Below are 16,844 nucleotides of genomic sequence, written 5' to 3'. Positions count from 1 at the left end.
ATTATAGCAGACGCTCTCTTGGGCACTATTTCGGAAGAGCGTGGAGTCGCAGCACCACCTAGACTCGTTTCGGTCGCAAATATAATAGATCTTTTTATAAAATAAGCTACGCTTGCTGAACTAGTTTTCATGTAGCTCATTAGTCACGAAATATGTAGTTCAGTTCATCCTTAAAACAGGGTTGCCACGGTATTTGGAAAACCTGGAAAAGTCGATCAATTTGAATACGGGTATATAAGTCAGGGAAAAGTTAGGGAATTTTAAAATTAGTCTTAAAAATCGGAATATAATTTCGGTGGCCAATAGGGAACTTTTACTAAAATATTGGTTAAAAATACAAGATCTTGACACAAAAGTAAGGGAAAACCTGGAAAAAACTGTAGCAACTCGAAAAATAGTCGAATTTACCCTTATGTCCAGGGCTTTTCGTAAAAAAAACTACATCGATACGTCACCCGTGACGCAGCAGCAACATCGAAACAAGAAGGCCAATGCTACTTCGTAAAAAGACTTATTAATATAGTGCTTTGATTTATTTTGCCGCCTCTTCTCGGTAATACCTCAGGTTTACGAGATAAACAAAATGTGCAGTGTCATACGGAATCAACGGCTGTTCAAACTAATGTAAACCTGTAATCTTTTATCTTTGACAGCAATACTTGTGGGATAACAACAATAAAGTGGTGGTCGACTGGTTGACGTCCCAACTGGACACGGGCAAAGAACGTTCGGTGGTGCTAGACAGCATTCATTGCATCAAGAGGGACGCGGTCTTCAATCAGATCACCAGGTGTGTACGCTCAATCTGCTTCCCGAGTGTGTTCAGCTGATAAAACAATGATTAGCCATGAGTAGGGTCAACGGGTTCTACTAACAAGGAGAGTACCCGAGGTGTTTATTGCCGATTTTGTTCAAAGCCGGGCGTCATGTAGACCTATATAAGATATGATATTTCCCAAAAGGAGACGTTGCACTACCCATTCGATTTGCCATGGCAACCGAAAATGTTTTTGATCACTTAAAACCAAAAAGAAGCATGGGATTATCTCGGTTTCACAGGTTCTTAGCTACGATTTTTTTTTTAATTTTAATATCTCGAAATGGGTAATTTGGACCACATTTAGGTAAATCATGGATTAACAATAACTCACAGGGATAGTTATCTTCGAAAATAAGTTAGATTCAAACGCCATCGGTCCTAGTGGGTGAAATCTGAACTAGGCCTAAGCGGAAACGAGATTCAATTTCGGCTAGTGTTGGTGTCGAAAAAAAGCTCGGGGGGGGGGGGGAATTAAAATAATAGGTGTCGTACTTAATGTTATGTAATTACTTATGTTAAAACTAATACATAATGTAAATTCTTTACAAGCTATAGTCGTGATAGATAAATGTTTCGTTTATATAGCATAGATGGATACTCTCGTAATACATCATAAGTAACATAATAACCATAAGTATGACATTCCCTATGGTTTTAATGCTAATTTTCTAACCGAACCTATTCTCAACACTGACCCTCTTGCCAAGCTCCGACTTGGACTCGCAACCGAACTGAGTTGTATATTATCGTCCTTGGCATTAGTATATTTCTATTTGGGCATATTTTGGATACTATGGGGCTCTGTGCTGAACGAAACCTGGATTGCGTAATAACTGTAAAAATCAGTTCGATGATAATCTAGGCTATTGGTCATACTTAAAATTATTGTTACTTATGATACTATAATAAAGGTAATTATCTCACGAATAGAATCGTTTATTTATTGAAATTATCAACAGGGACATCCATTAGGTTCATTTTGAACTGATGTTTTATGTTAGGCCTAAAACATTACTAAAGTTCCCCAAGTGGGAACTAGCCTTAAGGATGGTTTTCACTATGGCAAAAACGCCGCGACGCAAAAATTAAAGTTAGGCCTATTCATTGCGTCAACATAACCGTGAAATCCCGCATAAGCCTCTTGTTATTTTTCGAGCACTATTTACCGTTGTTAGACCATAACGTTTTTAGATTTTTGGGGGATTAAATATTCCATCTGTCATCGTTAAAATTGTTATTTTCATTATTTCCAGCCTGCTAGAAAACAATCCCGAAGTGATGGACTTAATCCAGGCTCAAATGAACGCCCGCCAACAGAACGAAGTGCTGAGCGCCATCCGCGCTTCGGAGAACGACCAACTCGCCGGAGACTCTCCGAACTCAGACGTGTCGGACGTGGTTGCCGCGGGCGACGCCGACCCCAGCGCCACCGCCGCCACTACCGCCAGCCAAACCTCTCCCCCCTCCGCCGGAAACGAGCCTCCGAGCGTAGAGGACTCCGGCTCCTCTTGACTCGAAGCCGGAAACGCCAGCATCCCGTTAACTCGCGCCTTTATCGGATTTCTCGTAGCGGTACTTACCGTCCTCTGGTGCCATCTAACGGGATTTAACGCCTCCGACAATATTCTCTAAACATGGAAAATAAAACAATCGCGCGAGAACTACTTTTCATTTTAACGCTAGATTTTCCTGTGATGGTTTATACAAATATTCTTAACTAAGCTATAACTCGAATAAATTCTTATTTTTTTTTACACTTACCGAATTCCATGCCCACTTTTACCAAATTGTTTTAAAGCAATTTAAGCATTTATCGTAAAATTAAATTTCTTTTTTCCATGAATTCTTGAACTTTTGTAACGCCGTAATATCTGTTTTTTTAAAGGTTTATTAACAAACTCGTTGGTCCTCTTTAACACTCTGTATTAACGTTTCTACAAATATATTTTTTCCAAAAAAATTCAAAACATTTTTAAATAGTCGTGTAAAGTTATATTAAATGTAAACGAGAACTTATTTAGGTTTCTGATGTAAACATATACAGCTTGTTATAATATTTAATGAATTATAGTTTGTTACAGTGCAGATATGAAAAAAAGTTGTTGATTTTTGGTTTTTCGGAAACTGCACCGGAAAATATAATGAAAATGAACAAAACGCTGTTGTTAAATAGTTTTGCCGTACGTGTACTAATTAATTTTTAAGTTATTCAGAGGAAGATAGAGGTTAAGTTTATATTGTTTGAGCTGCTAGTTGGTAGCATACATATATATATTTTTGTATTACAGATATTTCCGCACAAAGTTTCAAATAAAACTCGTTAAAGGGTCGTCGTTTGTTTCGATTCTTTTAAGTGGCGTTTCAAAAGCACCAGTCCATCGGGGACAAACGTAAAATTTCGGGATTTTGTGAAAAGTTCTGGGGAATTTTGAGATTTGGCGAAAAGTTCTGGGGAATTTTGAGATTTGGCGAAAAGTTCTGGGCATAGGTTTTCCATAAAATAACCTGGCCTTATTGTTTACTGTTTTTTCCCCACTTTTACAATGCTTCTCCAGCTCTCACATTAAAGAGATAGGGTGTAGTCAAGGCTGTGGATGAATTCATTATCACAAGAACAAGTTGAGCAGTCGACGCCTGTCGTAGCGAATTTATGCAAAGGCCTATTTTTGGATTTTGTTAGTCAGATAATTTCGGGATTTGTGAAAAATCGAAGATTTTAACTTTATTGGAAAGGACATCGCACTTCTTCTATGGGATTTGGCTTTCGACAGATTTTTTTCAAATTGAAACATGTTGTTAAGCTTGATCAAAGGAGCAAAATTGTTCATTGCCATTTTTCCCTAGCTCCTATAGTTTGTCCTGTATCAGCGGTCAAAAGTGGACCAAACTTAGCATAGTCTATTTGTTAAAAGAAGTCACGGCCCATAGGTTAGCCCTCTACGTTAGTTGGTTCCATGATTGCAACGTTGCAATAAAACTTTTGAGTTAAAACATACTCATATTTTTACTATAAAGGTTACTTCATTATTTTCTGATAATAGTAAAGTATAAAAAAACCAGGAATTTGGATCTGAAAATACTGTGGCAACCCCGTTAAACCAGGCGGATACCTTTAGCCAGGAATCCATACCTCTACTTGGAATGCTTCTCCTGGCGTATCGCGTATGGTAAGATCACTCTGACGGCTGTGGCCCCATCTACGAGAGAAAAAATCCCCTCTGCACGCGCTCCCCCCTCAAGTTGCCGTTTGTTTAGTTAACATAGTGACGTCAAAAAACCGTTAGCCACATCGAGATGAAAATCTGCCGCGAAAAGCATTCCAAGTAGAAGTATGGATTCCTGTCAACAACTATAGCTAGTGACGCAGAAAAAAACATTTACACGTGATCCGTATTTTACAGAAACACTAATTGCAACGTTGCAATAAAACTTTTGAGTTAAAACATAACCTTTATAGTAAAAATATGAGTAATTATATTCTAATAAACGTAAAATATAAAAAAGCAGGGAATTGGAATCTGAAAATATTGTGGCAATCCCATTAAACCCGGTGGGTACCTTTAGCCTATTATGAAATTTCTAAGTAGGGTAAGAAGAGAAACCCTATGACGTCATTTTACTCCAATTCTATGGTGGCGAATAGTTCGAGTCGGGCCAGAAACGTTTTATCCATAGTAGCTACATGTGGCCAATTTATCAGATAAATTGTAGATACCCAGACCAAAGAGTATAAAAACTACGTAACCTAGAGATATAATGACGGTCGAAAGCAGTAAAGGAAGTTGTAGCAACCGGGGGGGAAGGCACTCAGTGAATTTGCACTTCAAATTTCGGTACCGCAGCGCCACTACGGCAGTATTTAGTACAATAAATAATAAAACCGGAGAAAAATGGCAGTTACGGTGTTGCGGAGGTGCTAAATTTGGCATTTTGGATATTTAATTGTCTAATATCTGTCAATTAAAAAAAGTGACAGTAATTGGTTGCTGTTGCGTGATTTTTTTAGTTAGAATTTGTGGATTCGTTGTTTATTTTCAAAAAGTGAAGAATAAGGCGTTTGTTCTCTAACGTTGCCAAGTCCTAAAGGTAACCAATTCCTTAAGGAATTTTCAAGAATGTTGAACTAAATCAAAATGATTGCCACTTAAAACTGCCGTAGTGGCGCTGCGGTACCGAAATTTGAAGTGCAAATTCACTGAGTGACTTCCCCCCCGGTTGCTACAACTTCCTTTACTGCTTTCGACCGTCATTATATCTCTAGGTTACGTAGTTTTTATACTCTTTGCCCAGACGATATTATCGTGGGGTTAATCACTAAATTTCTGTACACCGATTACAGGTATATGAAACTGATTACAGCCTTTGATTATGCTAAATCTGTAATCAGTTACGTAATTCCCTTTAAGTCTAAGCTACAGGATTGTACACTGATTAAGGGAGTAATCAGCTCCTCTGATATTATCTCTTGATTCCTGCTTTTGACGAGTAGAAAGTTCACGGTGTAGAGTAATCAATTTAGCGTAAAAGGTGTGCTTCCTTTGTTCTTGAACAAGCGAAAAGTATCCACCGAATGGCCAACGCGAGAAACCCAAATCTGTTGTATTTTCGTCTGTAGATAATTTGCCGAGGGGCAGGTCACTTCCATTTTGGGTGAGTCTTAATCATAGTAAAATGATTAAATCAGGGTAATCAAGATTAAGAAATCTAATCAAGATTAGAAAATCTAATTACGATTTAAACGAGATTTAATCATTCTAATCATGATCTAATCTTTTTAATCAGGATTTAATCATTCTAATCATGATCTAATCTTTTTAATCAGGATTTAATCATTCTAATCATGATCTAATCTTTTTAATCAGGATTTAATCATTCTAATCTTGATCTAATCTTTTTAATCAGGATTTAATCATTCTAATCATGATCTAATCTTTTTAATCAGGATTTAATCATTCTAATCATGATCTAATCTTTTTAATTAGATTTAATCATTTAAACGATATTTAATCATTCTAATCATGATCTTATCTTTTTAATTATATTTAATCAATTTAATTAGATTTAATCATTTTAATCACGATTTAATCAATATAATCGGTTGAATCGAAGATTTATCATTGAAATCAAAACTAAAGTACGATTTAATCATACTAATCACGATATAATTTTTTAATCAGGATTTAATCATTTTAAACAGATTTAATCATTTAATCATGATTAAATCAGATTTAAACATTGTAATCATGATTAAACGTGATTTAATCAACTTAATCATGATTAAATTGAATTTAATCAAAATAATCACGACTAAATCGGATTTAATCTTTTGAGAGGTGCGTCGTTAATCAAGGAAGTGACCTGCCCGTCGCAATTTGCTATTATCATATACAAAGTTTCTATTTATATTTTACTTTTCCTAACTGTACCTTTTGCCATATCCATCGCCATTCCTTTGTCATTGCTGTTATTTCATTCTTAATTTTGTGTAATTATTGGTATTTTATATTATCTCCATTCCCTACTAAAGCAGGGCGCAATAAGTGTAAACTTTCTTTTCCTGTTTAATAAGCTTCATTAAAGCGAGTGGCATCTCTATCAAAAAAGTAAAAACAAGTTTACAAGATGCTTCTAAAAGCTCTTCTAGGTGGCAACACCTTCCTGGACTTAAAGCGAAAGGCGACTTGTCTGCTATCTATATTCTATAGGCGCTTAAAGGGGCTCCAAAGTTCGGTGGCAAAATGAGTGTAAAGTCCGAGGGGTAAGACACTCTGCGAACTCGGTGTACACTGCCGTACCTTTGACAGTGCTAACCAGGAGACATCCCGAAGTGAAACCCACCGATTTTGTTCAAACTCGGGGGATTGGTAGACCTTCGTGTAACTTGAAAATTCCTGAAGGGAATTTATTCAATGGGCAACCGTTTTGCCATGGCAACGAAAAATATTTTTGACAACAATAAATGGAAATTTTCCCATTGAAAATAACATGGGATTCTGACCGATTCCTAGGACCCCCTGTGAAAAATTTGAACAAATTTCAAAATTTCAAAAATTCCCAAAATTTAAAAAATAGATAAAAATTAATAAAGAAAACATCAAAATTGATCAATTTGAGGTCAAAATCCCATGTTATTTTCAATGGGAAAATTTAATATTTTGTGTTGTCAGAAACATTTTTCGTTGCCATGGCAAAACGGTTGCCCACTGAATAAATTCCCTCTAGGATTTTTCATGATACATGAAGGTCTACCAATCCCCCGAGTTTGAACAAAATCGGTGGGTTACACTTCGGGATGTCTCCTTGTAAGTGAAACTCGCGAACTCTTGAAAATATGTACCTTTAACAGTGCTAAATGCACGAACTCGGTGTACAGATTATCTGAGACTGTCTTACCCCTCGGTAAAGAGAGTAAAGTGCGAAATTTACGGTTAACTCTGCTCTAGTCTAGATGGGGGCCTATTTTGGATTGGGGCCCAATTTTTCTAACAACGCCACTGGCCTAAAGCTTCGTGTTCTCGTGGGCTTACAAAAACCATATAGCGATAAAAAACACGATTTCATAATGGGCCTTATAAGAAAATTGTGCCAAGGTCCCCAAACAAACAATCCGCCATACGTTATTAAAGCTTGACCACTTTACAGGTTTTATCACTTTAAAGGGAAAATAACCTCAGGTATTTGGTGTGGAACACAAACGTTTGCAGCTCTGGCCGCTCTTGCCTTTGGCTTTAGAAATATTTGGCACCACTGTACAGGGTAATTTGAAAAATTTAAGGCTTTTTCCTTAAAGTTGCTTTGCAGGTAATATTCCCTTTAATAGCGAAGAGTTGGCTGTCAGGTAATGGTAACCAAATCTTTCTCTTTGACCATTGCCCCCTTAATCCAGGGGGCAATGCTTGGTCTTTATTAAAGGGCCAAAGAATCGTTTAAATGATCACGTGTTTTGGAAAGGCGAGAAGATACGTCCGGATCACGTGACCAAGTGGGAGGAGTTACCTGAAATTCCAGTCGAATTTTTCATACGATTCTGTGGACTTCGAACAATAACGAAACAAAGCTACCTTTCTTCGCCGTGTTAGCGGGTTTGTTGACCTCTCTTCAATCTGAATCAACAAAGGACACGAAATTCGCCGAGTTTTATATTTCTTTACACAATGAAGTGCTCTTATTATGGTTAAAACAATTATAAAATTATTATTTTCCTATTTTTTAAACAATTGTAAAATAATTATTTTTCCATTCATTTTACGTGCTACAAATACAAACTTTAGATATATCAAAATGTAACTTTAATGCTTCATTTATTTAATTATTTATTTATTGTTAGTTCTAAAAGGCAGGTAAATTGCACTACCGAACAACTATTAAAGAAAAAATATATTTAAAAACACGAATGCATGTATATCTCACGTCAGTTTTAACAAATGAGATACCGAGTCGATATATTTGGTGATTGTTGCAGTCTACTTCCAGCATCTAGAAGCCCTACTTTGAGTCTCGCTGGCGCTCTTTTAACTCATCGTAGGAGAATGGGAAAAAACAGGCATACTTCTCAACTCACACCCTACAACTCCTTCAAATATTTGCATAACCTTTTGAAACACCCTGTATATATCCATAGGCGATATATCCGTGTATGTTATAATTACTTATTTTTAAAACACTAATACGTTAAAAAATGTCAATAAAAATTGAGTCGTACTTTTAAAGGCTTCCAATTATAGCACTACTCAGTGGGCGGAGTAATTCAAAAAGGGGTGGCGGACGAAGGCATTTCGCTTTGAGTCGATAATCGTCAGCAAAAATATGACGGTCGTTTCTTTAACTGCCTATTTACCAAGTAACTGCTAGCTTCTATAATTTATATTCAATGCTCAGTTCTCTCGTTTATTAAAAACAGTACGAAGAACGTATCGAAGCAGCTGAGAATAAACACGTTTCAAATTTTATAGGCGGAGTCAATAATACAATTTACAAACTGTCAAAATTATTATATTGTAATTTAATATAATTTTTTCATTAATTTTACTAGTGATATTCAAAAATTATAATAGTGATAATCAAAAATTATAATAGTGATAATCAAAAATTATAATAGTGATAAACAAAAATTATAATAGTGGTAATCAAAAATTATAATAAGTGGTAATCAAAAATTATAATACTGATAATCAAAAGTTATAATAGTGATAATCAAAAATTATAATAGTGGTAATCAAAAATTATAATAGTACATATAATCCAAAATTATAATAGTACATATAATCCAAAATTATAATAGTGATAGTCAGAAATTATAATAGTGATAGTCAGAAATTATAATAGTGATAGTCAGAAATTATAATAGTGGTAATCAAAAATTATAATAGTAGTAATCAAAAATTATACTAGTGGTAATCAAAAATTATAATAGTGGTAATCAAAAATTATAATAGTACATATAATCAAAAATTATAATAGTACATATAATCCAAAATTATAATAGTGATAGTCAGAAATTATATTAGTGATAATCGAAAATTATAATAGTATATATAATCAAAAAAAAACTATTTTAATAAAAATCATTATATTTAAAATGCAATTACCAATAGTCATTATTCAAATTAAATTTTTAACTTTACAATAATTTAATATGTTTTTCGGTTGGAATTTCAGCTGTTGAACGGGCAGACATTTTTCATATCTGGAATTCGGTAGGCGCGGATACTTATGATCAAAATTTAAACTACGCACGAAGCCTATTTTTCCAAGCATCTTTTGATGTAAATATCGTCTGCTTCCCCTATTCTTTTCATCAGCTTTCATAGTCCGCCACTATGACTTGGCGGAAATTGGAATAGAGTCGATTAAAAATCCTTGGAAGGCAAGGCGAAATTAAATTTATTGCAAAAAATCCGCCTTGAAAACCTTCCTCGAAAATACTGTTTGTCTAGCTCCCAGCGAAATACTTCGAAATGATTCGTCTGAATGTTGTAGTTCGCTGCAGAAAAGGCACGTCAGCTAAATAAATAATTATCCTTTTTCAAAATACAATTGCCTTCTTGGAAAAATATGGCTAAAACCGGGAATTTTCACTAACGGAAGTTTTATATGATTACGCAGAACACAATCCCTAACAGTTTGGTCTATTCGCGACCGAAAACTATCGCTACGCCCCCTTTGGTTCGCCATTGAAAGCTAGATAGGTAGCGGCTAAAGCAGACGCTATTAGTTTTTCCTCATCGTTATTCGTAAATTTGACTTCATAAATAATAATATAACTTTTGCATCGTTTAATTATATTTTGATAAGTTTATTTAAGAAAAAACGTTTTAATTTGTCTGTAGCAGACGCTAGATCATAGGCGTAACCTCGGCAGTCTTGGAAATAAGGAATTTTTTAAAACTAGTCCTTAGGATTAGTGACCCCTTATTGTCTACGAAAATAAACTGGTCCTTAGGACCAGCGACCCTTACCATGTTTTTTTTATTGGTCCCATTGTAAATTATCTTTTAAGGAATGTGAAATGTGGATAGGTCTAGACTCTAGAAACCATATAAATGTTTATAATTCAAGAAGGTGCGAATCGTGAATCGCGCCGCGTGGTGTTTTACTTCATTATCCATTGTAACTTAATACCACTACTAAAGGTTGCTGGTAACTTCGTAAGCCCTTCATCTCTAGTGTGACGTTTATTGTGTTAGAAAGAAAAAAGTCGGAGTAGAAATTGGAAGAAAGCTGGAATTTTGTAAACTGGTCCCGCCTCAATGCCCATAAAAAAAGTGAATTATTAAACTGGTCCTACGGACCAGTGACCCCCAGTATTTTAATTAGAAAACTGGTCCAAGCAATTAATAAACTGGTTTTGGACCAGTGGACGTGTGTTATTTCCAAGACTGATTTACCTCGGAGAAGCTAGCGCCGTTACGCCACCTAGACTAAAATAAACTTATCAAAATATAAGCAAACAATGCAAAAATTATATTAAAATGCAAGTATCATTATTTATAAAGTCAAATTTACGAATAACGATGAGGAAAAACTAATAGCGTCTGCTTTAGCCACTACCTATTTAGATGGCGCACTGGGATCAAGGGGGTCTCGATCGAGAAACGGTTTGAAAGAATTTTTGGATTGCCTCCAAAATTCGTCTGTTACTGACGTCACCCAGATGAGATCCCATTGGTTTTCAATAGGATCTCATCTCAGTGACGTCACGATGTTCGTTAGTAACGAAGATACCAACCTTAGCCCTTAGCAACCACAGCGTATCGAGGCTACCTTTTATAGCCTAAAATTTACTAACCTTGCACTGGGATATGTTAGCTCTGATCAAAGATAATTTAAACTCGTACCCTAGATTCGAAATCACCTTCTCGCGCGTTGCCGATAGCGTTTACCCACTTCCCGCCGGAACTCAGAAAAAATTTCGCTCCATGGTTTGCGCCTTACCGCAACCGATGGAGCCCGATTTTTCTGAGGTCACGTGCCGGAAAAGGGTAAACGCTTCGTAACAAAACGTCAATGGGAAAGCTCTCAGTATTCGAATCTAGGGTAAGAGTTTAAATTATCAAATGGTCCTATCTCCACCTCCGACTTCGGTCAGGTTTGGGCTGGAAACTGAGAGGGTCCGTTCAAACTGGCCGCCTCGGAGGATTGGGTAGCCTGCTGTGGGGCGGCGGGCCTCCGTTCAGGCGCAGTGGTCCTGTTTCCCGGCCTTTTGGGGCACACCGGGATCTCCGGTGCCAGCTGTGCTGGGTTATGTGGACCGCTGTGTGCCCGTAGTTCCCCTCTAGGACCTCTTTCCGAAGGATATGACTCTCTACCTACGAAGGCAGGGTGTCGGCTGCACTCTTTTATATCCTTATTTGTGAGAGCTGCCATTTTATTAAAGGTCTGATTTCAAATAGCGCATGCAAGGCCGCTTCACGCGGTCAAGTGCACGCGACGTCTCGAGCTGATGAGCACGTGCAGGCGCCTTTGTCTGTACTATTTTAAATTAGGCCTGTAATGAAATGGCCGACTTCGTAAAAGAGTGTATAGCATCCGTTCTTATCCGCTCCTTCTGCTGGGTTGAGCGGCTCGCGTCGAGGGTGCGGCCATCAGTAGTGGGGTTCTGCTACCCATGCTGGTTTTGTCACCTGTCCGGGCTGTGGACGCTGGCGTAGGGCATTATGATGATAGACCTCCGGTGGTGTGGTTGTAATATTACCGGTACACCGGGCTATAAATTCTGACACATGTATCTGTATTCTGACGTATGCCAATGAGATTTGAGCCCCATCGAATACGACACTAATGGCCTAGGAGTATGCCCAAGCAGGGCCGGCTTATCCATAAGGCACACTAGGCAAAGTGCCTAAGGCCTACGGAAAGGTTAAAACGGCCCTGTGCCCAAGGGAAGCAGGACGGGGCGCCCAATCTGCGGGTCAATTCTCAGCCGCCATTTAAGGGGAATTGGGTCGGAGATCGATGAAGGAACGTCTCCAACCAACAGAACCCTACATCAAACCGGAATAAGAACTACGTTTCTGAGGAAGATAGAGCGAAAGCTAGGGGCGTCCACCAAGTTGCTACATTAATGACTAAAACACACACATGAGACATTTGCGTGGACACCTTGGGATGACTGAACAACCAGTGGCGCACCCAGGATTTTTTCTGGTGGGGGAGGGGGCGATGAGTCCCGAAACATCTTTAGGTAGAGTTTTTAATGATAAGCAAAAAACGTTTTATGAAGGCTTCGGTCATGCTTATTTTCTTCTTCTGTCTGGCGGGGGGGGGGGGGGGGCTGGATGCGGCACGGTGCCCACATGTGGGGATACTGTAGTGAATCTTGGGATGGGTAGAGTCATAAGTGTATAATATTGTAACATAAGTGTGACACTTCCTAACTCGCATGCAAAAGTTTTACTTAGAGCTATTCACCTAGGCGCAACACATCCAAAGTTTATTTTCTTGTGTACATTTTTCATTGGTTAGACGCTTTAGCGCATTCTGCCGTCAGAAGGGGAAAATTCGGAATTGTCTCCCCCCCCCCCCCTAAAACGTTCAGCGTAAAGGCTCGTCCAATGAAATTGGTACACAACACTGCGTTAGCGTATTTAATGGCTAGCTGCGTTCTCCTTGCATTACGGGCTTCGTCGCCGTTTTGCGTCCGCTCGCGAACTCGTCACACGTAGTCTTTGACAGCGCCTCGCTAGTGGTAGATTTTCTTCTTGTGATGACGTCACTTCGCTACTAGCTCTTAGTAAAATATTCTCCAAAGTGACAAACTTATGGAACATTATTATAGTCTTATGGTAGAGTTTATGCGCATTGCTTTGTCCTAGGTCTCCCAATGCTCAATTTGATCGCGGGATACTGAAACTTCCCTGTCAGCATAAGTAACATAATAACAATAAGTATGTTAATTATGAAAAATTATCACCGAACTGATTTTGATTTAGTTCTCAGCACAGAGCCCCCTAGTGGCTAAATACGACTAAAACGAAATACACAACTCACAAGGAGACATCCCGAAGTGTAACCCACTGATTTGGTTCAAACTCGGAGGATTGGTAAACCTTCATGTAACTTGAAAAATCCTAAAGGGAATTGTTTCAAAGACAAAATTCAATGGGCAACGGTTTTGCCATGGCAACGAAAAATGTTTTTGACAACGCAAAATCGAAATTTTCCCATTGAAAATAGCATGAGATTCTGACCGATTCCAAGTGCCTCCCTGGGAAAAATTTTAATAATTTTAAAAATTTTGATAATGCCAAAAATATAAAAAAATAGATAAAAATTGACGAAAAAAATCAAAATTGATCCACTTTTGATCAATTTGAACAAAATGGGTGAAAATGAACCAAAATGGCTAAAATTGAAAAATGTGAGAATTTTTTTTAAAAAGTACAAACATTGAAAAAATATTTCGAAATTGTTTGAAATAAATTTTTTTTTCAAAATTGAAATAAATAATTTTTTCAAAATTGAAATAAATAATTTTTTCAAAATTGAAATAAATAATTTTTTCAAAATTGAAATAAATAATTTTTTCAAAATTGAAATAAATAATTTTTTCAAAATTGAAATAAATAATTTTTTCAAAATTGAAATAAATAATTTTTTCAAAATTGAAATAAATAATTTTTTCAAAATTGAAATAAATAATTTTTTCAAAATTGAAATAAATAATTTTTTCAAAATTGAAATAAATAATTTTTTCAAAATTGAAATAAATAATTTTTTCAAAATTGAAATAAATAATTTTTTCAAAATTGAAATAAATAATTTTTTCAAAATTGAAATAAATAATAAATCTAAAAAAAATTGATCAAAAGCAGTAAATTTGATCAAAAACGATTATAATTGATTGAAATAGATAATTTACGAAATATCGAAATAATATATTATTCAAATTGAATGAAGGTCTACCAATCCCCCGAGTTTGAACAAAATCGGTGGGTTACACTTCGGGATGTCTCCTTGCCAGTTCGAGTGCACGTCCAAATCCCAGTCGGAGCTTGAAGAGAATGGCAAATAGGGTTTTCCATTTGACTGCTCTCGAGCGCTCTAGATCGCTCTGATCAACATTTTATGTTCTATTTGCGTGCTCGGATCTGCTCCATGGATTAAACACTAAAGGATGTTCCACGAGCTAAGATTTCAATGCCGAGTTCGCGTTGGCTCGGTCGTAACGTGTTTCCTCCCCCGCGCTTAACTCCCCTAGGGGCACCGGATATGATTTTGTAGCGCCATCTCGTATTTTTTTAAATAATTTCGCGGTTTTTTGTAATTTCGTGATTTTCGTCTGCTCTTTTAGTTGAAGATTATAACAAAATGGATCAAAACACGCTTCTTTTACCAATCTGCAATTTCGTTTAAAATTACAAATAGTAAATAGTGAAAAGGTTGAACTTCCAAGCTTCAAATCCTAAAATAAGATCTTTGGTAAGTATATAAACGAAGTATCATTGCATGCCTGTTTGTTTGCCCCTGGATAGAAAACAATTTCCGGTTTGCGGGCTCGCGCCGCTAGGTGGCAAGGTTACAGAGTATTTTTGTGTTTTTTCACTCGTGGAACATCCTTTAGTGTTTAATCCATGTCTGCTCCAATCAAGATTCGCGTGTTCCATTTCGCGCTTTCGGGTGTTCCGAGATCGCCCAAAACCGATCTGCCGATTTCAACAGATCAACGGATGGGGATCGAGATAGGAACAAATTTTTGCGTGTTCCTTTTAGATTTTTTGGAAAAATGGCAGACTAGAGGCCTTTTCACACGAGCCAACTTTTTGACCCAACTAGATGAGACAACTTGAGTTGGGTCAACTAGTTGGTTCGTGTGAATAAAAGTTCGATGAGTTGATCCACCAAAAAAGTACGCGAAAAAAAATGGATCACTGATCCATTTTTGCTGACTCAGCATTTTGAATTGAAAAGTTGGCTCGTGTGAAAAGCTCTTTGGACGCGAAAATTCAAATTACTAGCAGACGAACAGTGCACAAAGCGCGGGAATATGCTAATGAGGTGTTCCATTTGCGGTTTTACTCTAGTCGATTGGAGCGAGATCTATGACGTCAGAGACAGATTCGGAGCGAATCTCGAGCAATCGAATGGAAAACGCTAACAGTGTCGAAAAAAGGTTCGGTCAGGAAATTAGCATTAAAACAAAAGGAAGTGTCATACTAATTTGTATTATATTACTTATGGTACGAGTAACTCGTCACAAAGTCGTTCAAAATGATCAAAATTTGTACTTTTTAGATTTTGGTTTCTGTATTTCTATTTATTTTTAATTACTTTGTAATTGTATAACCTTTTTGAAACCAAACCAATTCGTAAGTTGGGTAATTTATTTAAATTTGTTTAGGGTTTAGCTTTTTTTTTGCCCCGTTTTCAACCTTTTCGTGCGTTTTAGCAATAGCAGTCTGACGTATATAATGCCCAAGCTTTTTTCAATTGGGTGTTTATATAAATAAACGTGGACTTATTGTTTGAAGGTAGCTATTACGTCACAACTTTAACTTTGCTAATATTACAAGCGCGCGCTTACGGCGCGAGAAACCTCGGGTGTTCACGTGCGCGTGTCAAAACTAATGAAGCTATGACATCGTGACGTAAGAGCAACGTAAAAACAAGTTCTGCAAGGGCGCGTCAAAATTCTGAGCGTCAAATGTAAAAAGCTTCTTCTAAAGATGGCGGCTTACGAAGTTACGATAATCCCACGAACGTAGTAAACTAAGCCTTTGACGATAAATATTATTTTTACACGATTTCGCGACAATATATGAAGGGATAAAACATTTTATTTATAATTTAAAATTAAATATTTCATCGGAAATTAACTATTTCTGATCTAAAATCCCTGACTTTTCCAGGTTATCCCTGACCAATTTTTGGCAATATTCCTGACCATTTTTGGCATTATTCCTGACCTTTTTTGGTTATATTTTTGGACATTTATATTTTAGGTCAAAAATTCTTTGTTTGGTTGACTAACTAAAATCCCTGACTTTCTACGAAATTATTTAAATCTCTGACTTATCCCTGACATTTTTTTTTCCATTTTACAGATCCCTGACTTTTCCAGGTTGTCCAGGATATTCAGGTTCTGTACGAACCCTGTTAACATTAAGTTTTCTCTGAAATTCATTTTCGTCCACATTTTCTTCAGCATCAAGTAAACCATGGGCCAAACTGACTAGAATATTAGCCATTTTTATTTATCAAGAGATCTCGTGAGAAGAGATGACGTCACCTCCTGTGAGAAGAGATGACGTCACCTCCTGTGAGAAGAGATGACGTCACCTCCTGTGAGAAGAGATGACGTCACCTCCTGTGAGAAGAGATGACGTCACCTCCTGTGAGAAGAGATGACGTCACCTCCTGTGAGAAGAATCGTCAGAATTTTGAAAAGTGAGAATTATCAATATCAAGGGAAGAATTTTTAGAATTTTGGGTGTAGCTGAATTTAAGCTTTGGGCCCATTCGACCGAAATCCCATTCGTTCGAAAACGATTTAACATTGAGTCCCAATCGATCGAAAATAGCCCAA

General features: G+C 36.9%; 1 protein-coding gene across 5 annotated transcripts in view; it reads left to right on the top strand.

Moving 5' to 3' along the window:
* Window positions 1–3,150, top strand: part of ACC (acetyl-CoA carboxylase) — a 98,482-nt gene extending 95,332 nt beyond the window's left edge. For all 5 annotated transcript variants that reach the window (XM_090166491.1, XM_090166490.1, XM_090166493.1 and 2 more), the window contains 2 exons: window positions 654–790; window positions 2,074–3,150. In XM_090166491.1, the coding sequence (XP_090022617.1) occupies window positions 654–790; window positions 2,074–2,332 (396 nt within the window). In that variant the 3' untranslated portion in view covers window positions 2,333–3,150. The remainder of the gene's footprint in view (window positions 1–653; window positions 791–2,073) is intronic.
* The last annotated feature ends 13,694 nt before the right edge of the window (window positions 3,151–16,844 follow it).

Source organism: Leiobunum rupestre, chromosome 2 (assembly GCF_980474605.1).
Source record: "Leiobunum rupestre chromosome 2, qqLeiRupe1.1.hap1, whole genome shotgun sequence".
NCBI classification, from domain to species: Eukaryota; Metazoa; Arthropoda; class Arachnida; order Opiliones; family Sclerosomatidae; genus Leiobunum; species Leiobunum rupestre.
The sequence above is the reverse complement of the archived record's forward strand: the minus strand, read 5'-3'. Positions and strand labels throughout refer to the sequence as shown.